The 12,190-nt window shown below is 40.3% G+C and overlaps 1 protein-coding gene across 1 annotated transcript in view; it reads left to right on the top strand.

The window, feature by feature from the left end:
• The first annotated feature begins 7,344 nt into the window (after nucleotides 1-7,344).
• The window catches only part of MYBPC2 (myosin binding protein C2), a 61,722-nt gene continuing 56,876 nt past the window's right edge, over nucleotides 7,345-12,190 (top strand). Inside the window, 1 exon segment of the mRNA XM_058184122.1 lies at nucleotides 7,345-7,440. Within this exon segment, the coding sequence (XP_058040105.1) occupies nucleotides 7,419-7,440 (22 nt within the window). The 5' untranslated portion in view covers nucleotides 7,345-7,418.

Here is a 12,190-nt window from a genome sequence, read left to right as displayed (position 1 = left end):
ATCCATGCTGGCTGAGAATTCTGGGAGCTGCAGGCTCAACCATCAATTGTGTTGTAAATGTTGTACCTTGATGAACGTATCTTTTCTTTTATGTACACTAAGAGTATATGCACCAAGACAAATTCCTTGTGTGTCCAATCACACTTGGCCAATAAAAAATTCTATTTTATTCTAAAAAAAAAACTTCTCAGGAAAGCATCAGGAAAGCTGGGGTACTGGGTTTCTTTTTCATTTAGAATTTTTTCTCCCAAAATTTGCTTATCTCTTTGCACCATTTCTGTGAATTCTACAATATCCTTCTTAGTGTGACATAGTTAATAAAAGAGACATAGCTTTATTCACAGTGTTGTAGTTACCTTCTTAATCTTCCTACCCCCTAGATGCCCATGCCACTCAAGTCTAAGGAGAAAAGCTGGTACCAAGATAAGCCATCATCATAACAGAGAGGAGGTCGAAATTTGATCATTAACACTGAGCAGTCAGAATTAAGTGACCATGTGACTAGGATGCACTTACAATCCTTGATAAGGGATGTATTTCTGCATAAGTTTGCATGTGATAATAATTTATTAGAATGTATATGCTGCCTGAATTTAGTGACCCTGAACAGTTTATAAACTACTAGAAAAAAACCCCACACAAAACAAAGAAGATGGCAGAAAGAAAGAAAAATTCAGAAAACAAAGAAAAAGAAGAAAAGGGAGATTCAATCATGCCTGCCAATGGCTCAGGTAAAACACCAGCTCTTCAGGACCCTTCCAAACATCAATAGGGTGGGGCCCATCTCAATCTTCAAAGGGGCCTCATTCCAGAAGGCAGGCGTGGCTTGTAGTAGGCTACGAGAATAATCTCAGGAGTCCGAAAGGTGCTTTTTAAGGAGGCAACTGGATTTCCTTGTTTTTTCTTTGAAGATGTTTTGCTTCTCATTCAAGAAGCTTCTTCAGCTCTGACAGGACAGTGGAGAATGGAAGGATTTCTATTCCTTGCAGACAGCTGGTCATTTGCATCAATAGTGGTTTCCACTTACCTTTGCTACCGGTTCGGAACTGAGAGCACATGCGTGTGCACGCTCACTTCGCTCATGCACAGCACTTCTTCACACGCGTAACCTTCTGTGCATGTGCAGAGCATCCATGATGACATCCAGGTGGGTGGGCGGACCCTCCCACCACCGCCACTACTGGTTTACTCAAACTGGGCCGAACCAGTAGAAACCCTCCACTGATTTGCATCCTTTGATGGTCCTTGATGCATTTGGAGCCTCTAAACGACTGGGGTGGGGGTGGAAAAGTTCTTTCAGATTTTCAAGACTCTGTTAAAGTAACCCACAATAAAGGCATCTTAGTGCTCATGGTATTCTTTTCCTGACTCCCTCAAAGGGTTGACACTGTTACACAGATAGTGTTCCCTATAGATGGCATTATTTAACTGAAGGAATCGGGGAAAGTGCCAACCCTGCCAGATCATCCGAACATATACTATGGGAAACAGGAGGTTTCTTAATAACCAGGCCATGTGCTACGTATATCCTCAAGCACAGGCACACTTAAACTGGCATTTATATGCTTATGAATTGGCATATGGATATTTTATGCAGACCCAAAACTCTGGGATCCTTGTTTGCTGGGAGGATGGGATGCATTTCTTCTGTTTTATTTGAATAGCTATGCACAGATCTGTGAGGATGATGTAAACTGGGTGCTACCTTGCTAAGTCAAATCTGCAATTACTGCTAATCGGGCTCCTAGTGAGACTCTTATTTGCTATTCTTTTGAGTCCGCCTTGACTCCTAGTAACTCCCCAGGTAAGTCCCTGAAGTTTTCTTGGTAAGATTTTAGAAGTGATTTGCCATTGCCTTCTTCTTAGGAATGAAAAACTATTATCACTTTTTTGTTTGCTCTCTCTTTTGCCCCTTCTTCCTGTTCCTGGGCCAAGATCATTCATCCAGCTGGTTTCATGCCTAAAGTTAGAAGTAGAACTCATGACCTGCCTTCTTCTAGTCTAGCACCTTAACCACTACATAAAACTGGCTCTCCCTCTGAAACTAAGTTTCTTTACATTTAGAAACAATCAGTGGAAGGCTTCATATTACAGGGGATCTGTTTGGATTTTGCTTGGTTCACACATCCTACCATGACTTTTTTTTATTTAGAACTCAGAAGGACTGTATCCAGCCACTGGGGTTGATAAAGCCTGTGTAGGAAGCCCTCCCCCCCCCCCCAATGAAATATTTTTGGGGAATATTAAAAGAGGCAGAATATTATACTTCCCCAAAGGAGAAATGGAGAAAAAAAATCTTAACAAAGGCAGAAAGCAGCCCCCAGCAGCCTCCAGCAGAAGTCTTTAGAAGGATATTTTGTGCCCATTAAGAAATCCAGGCCAGCCTATTCACAAACAAAACACCTTCAGGTCCAGATAATGGGATTAAAAATTTATACCCCCATCACCCAAATTCTAAGAACAGGACATGTCCTTTAAGACATAATAGGATTAACCCACCACCATTAGAACAGAAAAAGACACCAGGTTCACTACATTGCACAACCCCCTGCAGCATCTCAGAACCCTATAAGAATCCATGTACTCATCAAACCAGTTTGTCAGCTGTCCCAGAACTACATGCTGTTGTTGGTTCTGTTCTTATTTATTTATTTTATTATTTATTTATTTATTAGATTTTTATACCACCCTTCTCCCGAAGGACTCAAGGCGGTTCACAGCCATAATAAAAATAGAACAATATACAATTAAAACAACAATTAAAAAACTTATTATATATGGGCTGAGATATAAAACAATATCCTATTAAAATTAAACTCTCTAAAAATATAAAATTATAAAATTTAAAAATCACGAAGCCAGTCCCGCACGGCTGAATAAATAGGTCTTGAGCTCACGGCGGAAGGTCCGAAGGTCAGGCAGTTGGCGTAATCCAGGGGGAAGTTCGTTTCAGAGAGTAGGAGCCCCCACAGAGAAGGACCTTCCCCTGGGGGCCGCCAGCCGACATTGCTTGGCGGATGGCACCCTGAGAAGCCCCTCTCTGTGTGAGCGTACGGGACGGTGGGAGGTATTCAGTAGCAGAAGGCGGTCCCGTAAGTACCCTGGCCCTAAGCCATGGAGCGCTTTAAAGGTAGTGACCAACACCTTGAAGTGCACCCGGAAGACCACAGGTAGCCAGTGCAGTCTGCGCAGGAGTGGTGTTACGTGGGCTCCCTCTATCACCCGCGCAGCTGCATTCTGAACTAACTGCAGCCTCCGGGTGCTCTTCAAGGGGAGCCCCATGTAGAGAGCATTGCAATAATCCAGGCGGGAGGTAACAAGAGCATGAGTGACCGTGCATAGGGCATCCCGGTCCAGGAAGGGGCGCAGCTGGCGAATCAGGCGAACCTGATGAAAAGCTCTCCTGGAGACGGCCGTCAAATGATCTTCAAACGACAGCCGTTCATCCAGGAGAACGCCCAAGTTGTGCACTCTTTCCGCTGGGGCCAATGTTTTGCCCCCAACAGTCAGCTGCAACTGCAGCTGCCTGTACCGGGGTGCCGGCATCCACAGCCACTCCGTCTTGGAGGGATTGAGCTTGAGCCTGTTTCTCCCCATCCAGACCCGTATGGCTTCCAGGCACCGGGACAGCACTTCGATAGCTTCGTTGGGGTGGCCTGGGGTGGAAAAGTACAGCTGCGTGTCGTCAGCGTACAGTTGGTACCTCACCCCAAAACCACTGATGATCTCACCCAGGGCTTCATGTAGATGTTGAACAGGAGAGGCGAGAGAATCGACCCCTGCGGCACCCCACAAGTGAGGCGCCTCGCAGTCGATCTCCGCCCCCCTGTCAACACCATCTGCGACCGGTCAAGAGATAGGAGGAGAACCAACGATAGACGGTGCCTCCCACTCCCAAACCCTCCAACTGGTGCAGCAAGATACCATGGTCGATGGTATCAAAAGCCGCTGAGAGGTCTAATAGGACCAGGGCAGAGGAACAACCCCTGTCCCTGGCCCTCCAGAGATCATCCACCAACGCGACCAAAGCCGCCTCCGTGCTATATCCGGGTCGGAAGCCGGACTGGAACGGGTCTAGATAGACAGCTTCATCCAATAAACATAGTCCTTTCCAATCAGCCTCCATTTTATTTCCAGCGCCTTTCTCCCAGTTTGGAACCAGACCGGATTTTTCTTCCAACACCTGCATGGTATGATTCTGGCAACAATAATTCATTCATCAAAATAAATAATGTCTTACTGTGATGTATGGACTGAATAAACTCTGCTGCTCTTAAATTTTTGTTGTTGTTAGTTACAAAGTCGTGTCTGACCCATTGAGACCCCATGGACAATGTTTCTCCAGGCCTTCCTGTCCTCTACCATCCTTTGGAGTCCATTTAAGCTCATGCCTACTGATTCAGTGACTCCATCCAGCCACCTCATTCTCTATCGTCCCCTTGCTCTTAAATTTATTCAGCAACAATTCTCAAATTCTAAACTTTTGAACGGCTTGTGTTAGAAAAGAAGCTTAATGTTCAAGCTGAAAAAACCTTGGCAACCATGAGATGGCAGCGAAGTTTGAGTTTTTTGTATCATTACTGACCTCTGGTTTTATCTGGATATAATAGCAATAGTTTATCAATTTTTTCCCTTTTTTTCCAAATGCAAAATTGAAGCAGAGTATTACCTCTGATAAATTGTATCAGTTGAAGCATATTCACTTGGATTAACATATTGACAGCTTGTAAGGCAGCGTTTCTCAAAATATATTTCTTGAGAAATACTGTTCTAGGATGTAGTGGGCAAATTTCTGGATTTGGAGAGATGACACCAGGTTCTACTCCACCCTCAGCCATAGAGGCTTCCTGATTACTTTGTGCCAGTCACTTTCTCACAGTGCAACCTACCTACAAAGCTCTGCTTGGGGGGGGAAATTGGATAATGGAACCCCATCCATACTACCTTGAGCTCTTGCAAAACAGGAAGAGAGAAATGAAATGAATCTAGATTCTATCTAAATAAAATCTAGATTGCAGAAAATATGACTTCTGTAACAGAATCATCAGTGCTTGGAACACTTTACCTGACTCTGTGGTCTCTTCCCATAATCCTAAAAGCTTTAACCAAAAACTTTCTACTATTGACCTCACCCCATTCCTAAGAGGACCATAAGGTGTGTGCATAAGCGCACAAACATGCCTACCGTTCCTATCCTATTGTTTTTCTTTTCTTCTTCCTATATATATATATATATAGATGCTTATACCTCCTAATATTTACTCATATATATGTTTATATACTATATAATCTTTTTATATGATGTTGTGACAAAATAAATGAATGAATGAATGAATGAATGAATGAATGAATAGTTATTACAGGAGCTGTAGAACTTGCTTTGCACATATGTCTGGTGAATTCTACTCACTGATGGTTCCAAAGTGATGTTTACCTCCTATGGCCACATAGGGGCACTAATGCCTAAGTAGACAAGATCTTTCTGAGAAGTCTAGAATCTAAATGCCTTTCAGGAATGCTGGAAAGAGGCGCCAATTTTCAGTCAGTCAGTCTTCCTTCTTTCAAAGGCACCTCTGCCTTCTACCTTTGCTGCCTTGCCTTGATCAATAAACCAGAGTGCCTGTCTCTTGCCCCACCCCACCCCACCCCATCTGCAAAACCAGGAAGCTTTGAATCCAAACATAACCTCCATTTATTTTATTTAAGTTTTACATGTTCACCAAAACAGTGCTAGAGCCTTGCCTTAACTGTAATTGGTTTTTTTTTCTTAGCATGCCTGCTTTGGCAGGTATAAATTGTATTTATATGATACATTCATATAAATCTATTTAAATATGGTTTACCTAACCGGGTTTGAAGGGTGGGCACCATGCCCTGAACCTTTGTTGGTTGTGCTACATTTTCTTCTTCTTAGCGATTTTCCTGCAACTGCAAGGACCTCTTTTCACTCCCCCCCAGCATGGCTTGTTAAAAAATAATAATAACCATGGTATGCTGTGTGCTGTGATTGGCAGTAATGCTTTAAGGTCTTTGCAAAAAGACAGGCACCAGTTCCCTGGGCTTGTCTCTGTAAGTGACAACAACAGAGAGGAACCTTGGGCAATCAGAAATAATCTTAAGTGTTTTTTAGAATCCCACTATTAATTTCTAAGGGATTTGTGGGCTAGACATGGCAGCAGTATAACTGTTTCAAACTCCCCACTCTGATGGTAACATGTATTCCATCACTGAGTAGCCCCCTTCTATGTCAGAAATAGTTTTGTTCATCTTGCTGATTTGAGCCCTTGGTTTCAGTCCCCCAAATCCAAGCTAGATGATGATGACATAGTTAACCTACTAACTAGGAAACCTAGAAGATCTAATGTCAACATATTTGGAAAGTACTAAGTCAAGGAATGGAAGACTGGACTGGAAAATTTTAAGCAAGGTGGAACGATAATCTATACTGATTTATTTGACAGATGGTCCCTCCCCTTCCTAGCTTGAACAGGTTAATAGGAATCCAGGAATCACTGGACTGAAGAGGAGGATAATATGAGACCAGATCAGGGTTTTTAAAAGGATATAATTATAACCATTAAATAACTTTAAGTTCCAGTCCCTGAAACAATTTTACCAGCTCTTTGACAGGGTTATCAAATTTTAACAGTCATGATAGATAACTGCCTGCATTTTCACTCAGGTATAAAAGAAATCTTTAGTTAAATGAATACACACACACACACACACACACACACACACACACACACACATTCAGGTGCTAAGGAACAGAAATATATTGTAGTTTTAGGAGATTTACTTTCATGCCATAAAAGTAAAGCCCCTTTACAATCTCTGCCAATGATAGAGTCTCCTTGTTCACTTATTTATTTTAAGGTGTAGAACATCTTTCTTTTTAATGAATGGTATGGTCCACTAATTTCAAATGTGTCTCCTAGTGCCCCCCCCCCCCACATCCTGTAGCTGATAGAAAGACAGGATATCTATTTTTGAAACCAGCCAAATACATGATTTTGGTCTAAGAATTACTTTCTTCATGATTCCAATATCTTCCAGAATGTGTATTTTAAGGGAGATGCCATTGTGTTAATTGGTCCCTTTTTTCTCAAATATGAACCCATTCCTAACTGTACATCTCTCTTTCCTCTGTTTCCCATATATGGACTCTCTCTCTTTCTTCTCCCTCCCTCTCTCCCTCCCTCCACCCCCCACTTTCTCTCTCTCTTTTGGTAAAGCCAAGCTGGGGATTTGAAGATGCTTATGCCACAGCTCTGGAATTTGGCAACAGGCCTTGGAGGTCAGGTGACACCTTCTGTGTCCCCTTTGCTGGGTCTTTAAAGCCAGTAGCCTGAGTGCATTCTCCAGGGAAAACCTAACCTTGAACAGACCCAGCATTTATCTGTCCTGTGGTTTGAACCATGCCTGAGCCTGCAAAACCTGGTAAGGGAGCTAATTATCATCAAACCCATCTGGACACAGAAGATAACAACCTCTCTCCTTTTTGTTTTTTAAAAAGATAAAATGGAATATTGAGCCAGGGAGGGTTAATAATAACTGATAGGGGCTTGTACCCTGTCCAGGTTGCTCTGTTTTGAATGCAAATGGTGTGTTTGGCCCCTGATCTCTCCATCACTCTACCTTTGAATTTTGCTAATTGGTGGATAGGAATGTGCCATTGATTGGTACTTTGCTTATATTGTGATGGTTGCTAAGGTGGAACTGAAAGAGGACTCTGAAATCTGACAAGGACATTCAGGCAGATTTTGCTTCTATCTGCCACAGGAAATCGTAGGAGACAATAGTTTAGGCCCACCACCAAAGTGGATGCATTGTAAGAAGTGAAGGGGAAACTGGGGGCATAAAAATATAATGGGTTGAGAGCATTGATTGAGTACTGAGCATGAGGGTGGAAAAGTAGGCTTAAAACTTCCCGATATATGAGTGTTATAATCTATGATTATATAGATTTCATTATATTCTATAATATATTATATTATATTGTAGTCTGTCATGTTCACAGACAAGCAGAAAGTTTCCTGTATGTTTTCAAATAAAAGAAAGCAAGGAGAAAATAAAAATAATGGATCATTTATTTCAGGCAGAAACTCTTTTGGTTCACTAAAAGAGATGTAAAGAGAGACCATGGCCCAGCTATGGAGATTAAATTGATTTAGGGGTTAACTGGATTCAGTTTCTCTCAGTCTAAGCTACCTCCCAGGGTTTTTATGAGAATAAAATGGCAGAGTGAAACTCTTATACCAATTTGGGCTTTCTTAGCAGAGTAATGTAAAAAACTAACCAAGTATACAAGATGCTTTTTCAAGAGGCAACTGGACTTTCTTGTTTTTCTTTGAAGATGTTTTGCTTCTCATCAAAGAAGCTGCTTCAGCTCCTTCTGAAGAAGCTTCTTGGATGAAAAGTGAAATGTCTTCAAAGAAAAACCAGAAAGTCCAGTTGCAACTTGAAAAAGCACCTTTGGGACAACTCTGACTTGAATGACTGAGAATCTACATAAACATTTAAGCAAGCATACATGTCACAATTTCTACAGCACCCCTCTCAGTTCTGTAGTCTTTAATCTTGTTTCCAGATCAAGGAGAACTTCCATCACTAATTTCTAGCAACTGTGAACCCTCATTCTCAAAATTCAGTAAAAATGTTTACTATATATATGTAATTGCATTCATTTGTTACTACCCTTTTGTCTTTGTTTTGTGTTGCATACATTTGACATTTGGGCTGAATTAACACACTGCACAAAGCGTAGTTTATTTGGTTCATATATTGCACAGTGAGACATAAGCTACATTGTCTGGTTTTACACAAGACATGAAAAGAAACAAACAGCACAATATGAGAAGTTTAGCTTAAACTTTTGTTCATATGTATATATATTCTCTCTCTCTCTCTCTCTCTCCCCTCCCCCCTCCCTCCCTCCCTCCCTCCTTCCCTCTCTTCAGAACCATTTAATGAAAACTCCTGATATAGAGGACATGTAGATTTGAAACATACTTTTTTCAGCCAAATACAGTTGTACAATAATCATTTCTCACAATGGGTTGATCTTCAAAATTGAATTAGTACAGTTCCCAATATTTTTGGCCAATATGGAGGACAGGTAGTTGGTGAAAGCTGAATTAGAATTTAGTGCAATTTAGGGTGGGAATATAGAGAACTTATGATGTTCAGGTATTGTAGGATTCCAGTTCCCATCAACAACACTGACCCCTGCTGGGTATGAGAGGAGCTGAAGACCAAAAATAACTGAAGAAGGGTGGGAAGTAGAATTGTTTCTACTTCCCACCCTTCTTTAAATGTTTTTTGCTTCCTTCATTTTCTTCTTCTTTTTCTCCTAGACTTTTTTTGGAAAGCAAAAATATTGATGGCAATATGATAATCTTGAATAATAGATAAATAATCATACTTTAATACAGCCACACTTTGAATTATCTGTAATTAATTATCCTTGTGTGTCCAATCACACTTGGCCAATAAAAAAAAATTCGAAAATGAATAAGGCTAGGTAAGGATTTGCTTTCCCTTTGCTGTCTCATCTTGTCACCAGATGGCTATATCATTTAAGATAACTTATACTTATTTGCCTGGATGTATATATTTATCCCTTCCACAGCTAGTTAATCCTTTCTAATAGCTGTATACAGATATTAGAGATGATTTATTAGTTGTGAATGAAGCAGCAAAATTGTTTAGATGTCATTAATTGGCTGACACCGTGCTTACTATAAAAGTCAACTGCAGGAAATTTTTAATTTAAGTATTTAAATATGCAAAGCAAAGTCTCTTCTCATTAAAAAAAATTGAGCACAATTTGCAGTGGAGATCTTCTAATTTCTGGAGACAGCAGTTTATTTGCTAAGATATTTCTCAAAATAGAACTGTGGCTTTACGGGTTTATGTTAATAAATGCAGTCTAATATCTGCTGTATAACATATTCAAGTGCTGTATACAATGCATTACAAAATTACAGTAGTGGGAGAAATAGACTTGGTTTTTAGAGCATAAGAACATGCCACAAACTACTGTTCTAGCACTGGGACATTACAAGTGAGAAGTTCTTCTGTGGTTTTAAGTTGGTATGTTTTTAAATCTGTAACTGGGTACACTGAACATATGTTTTTAAAAAACATTTAAAAAAACAATTGGGTGACTGTAACTAAGTACTTACATAATAAAAAGATATTCTTACAAACACAGATCATATATAGGCATTCTGTTTCAAAATCCCTTATCATTCCTTTTGTGGATAAATGATGGAAGTTATGCTTAGATCAAAGGAATATTAAGCCAAAATATATAAAAGAGTGATTTTTATATATTTAGAGTGGTTATTATAATTACAGTGGTTGTAATAATTAGAAAGACCTATATAGTAACACAATTAAAATTGTGGGGGGAAATAATATTAAAAAATATGATTTGAAGAAATTGTAGTATAAAAGGATAGAGATTGTATTGTGTATTGCCCAAAGGTCCCTGTCCTGAGATAAGATGCTAAGGCAAAAGAAACCCAGTACTTTGATGGTAGAAAGTAGAATTTCTGCAATGCAAGCCACTGGAATCTTTTCTTTGTTCATTTTAACTATTCTCTGGTTAAGGAAAACATTTGCCATGGGGACAGAACTAAATTGGACTGACTACCACTGCCATATGTACAGTTTAACACTCTACATATTGCTCAACACCAGCTTTCCTATTATGGAGAGTTAAATGACTACTGCATACAGCAGTTGAGTAAAGTGTGTGTGTGTGTCTAAGTATAGGTAATCCTCAAGTTACGACCATAATTGAGCCCAAAATTTCTGTTGTTAAGTGAGACATTTGTTGAGTTTTGCCCCATTTTACCAACTTTCTTGCCTACATTTGTTAAGTGAAGCACAGCAATTGTTAAACTAGTAACTTGGTTGTTAAGTGAATCTGAATTCCTCATTGAATTTGCTTGTCAGAAGGTCGCAAAAAGTGATCACATGACCTTGGGACACAGCAACAGTCTTAAGTATGAACCATTTGCCAAGAATCTGAAATTTGGTCACATGATCATGAGAATGCTGCAAAGGTTGTAATTCTGAAAGATGGTCATAAGTCCCTTTTTCAGTGCCAGTGTAACTTTGAATAGTCACTAAATGAACTGTTGTAAATTGAAGACTAGCAAAGCAAAATTGAGTAAATTAAAGCAATTGAGTGAAATGGAGTAAGACCAGGCCCCAATTTATACCACCTTCATGCCTGCCACTTGCACATCTGAAGTTCTAGTTTGGTTGTGAACATGTAAGTATAGGTAGTCCTCAATTTACAACTGTAATAAAGTCCAGAATTTTAGGATGTAAGTTGTTGTGGTCCTAAGTGGAGGCATCACAAGACTGGATTTAAAATTATGTCCATTTTTTTCTACAATTATGAAGCAGACACTAGTGTTATTAAGTGAATATGACAGTTGTTAAGACAACACCAGGGTCATTGTGCAAATCCATTTTCTCTGATTGGCATTTTTGCCAGAAACAAAAAAATAAATGATGGAAATTGGCAAGAAAGTCACAAATTCCGGTCCTGTGACCATAGGATACTTGTGAATAAAGGTGAGCTGATTGCCCAATGTTGTATGGGGACATCATAATTTGAAAAAGAGGTTGTAAGTAATTCTGGCGAGATTCATCATAACTTTCAACAGTCATTAAGCAACCAGTCATAAGCAGAAGACTTACCGTATATACTCGAATATAAGCCGATCCGAGTATAAGCCGAGGTCCCCAATTTTACCCCAAAAACTGGGGTAAACTGGGGACTCGAGTATAAGCCGAGGGTGGGAAATGAGGCACCTACGGTTGAAACCCTCCTCCCTCAGCTGAGAAGGCTGGCGGCTCCCCGCCCGCCTCTCACTGCACCGGCAGGGCTCCCCCGCGCTGTCCGGTAAAATGTGAAAAAAAGAAAAAAAAAACTCGAGTATAAGCCGATATACTCGAGTATAAGCCGAGGCTTAAAAAAAAACAACTCGAGTATAAGCCGTATAGACCCGAGTATAAGCCGAGGGGACGTTTTTCAGCACAAAAAACGTGCTGAAAAACTCGGCTTATACTCGAGTATATACGGTATATCTGTTCTTCAGCACAGTGTTTCCAAATTGAGGAAATGTAACTTGTGACATCAGCTATGTTTCATACTTGCAACATCTTG

Source organism: Ahaetulla prasina, chromosome 4 (genome assembly GCF_028640845.1).
Source record: "Ahaetulla prasina isolate Xishuangbanna chromosome 4, ASM2864084v1, whole genome shotgun sequence".
Taxonomy (NCBI): domain Eukaryota; kingdom Metazoa; phylum Chordata; class Lepidosauria; order Squamata; family Colubridae; genus Ahaetulla; species Ahaetulla prasina.
Note: the sequence above shows the minus strand (reverse complement) of the source record. Positions and strands in the feature narration are given on the sequence as shown.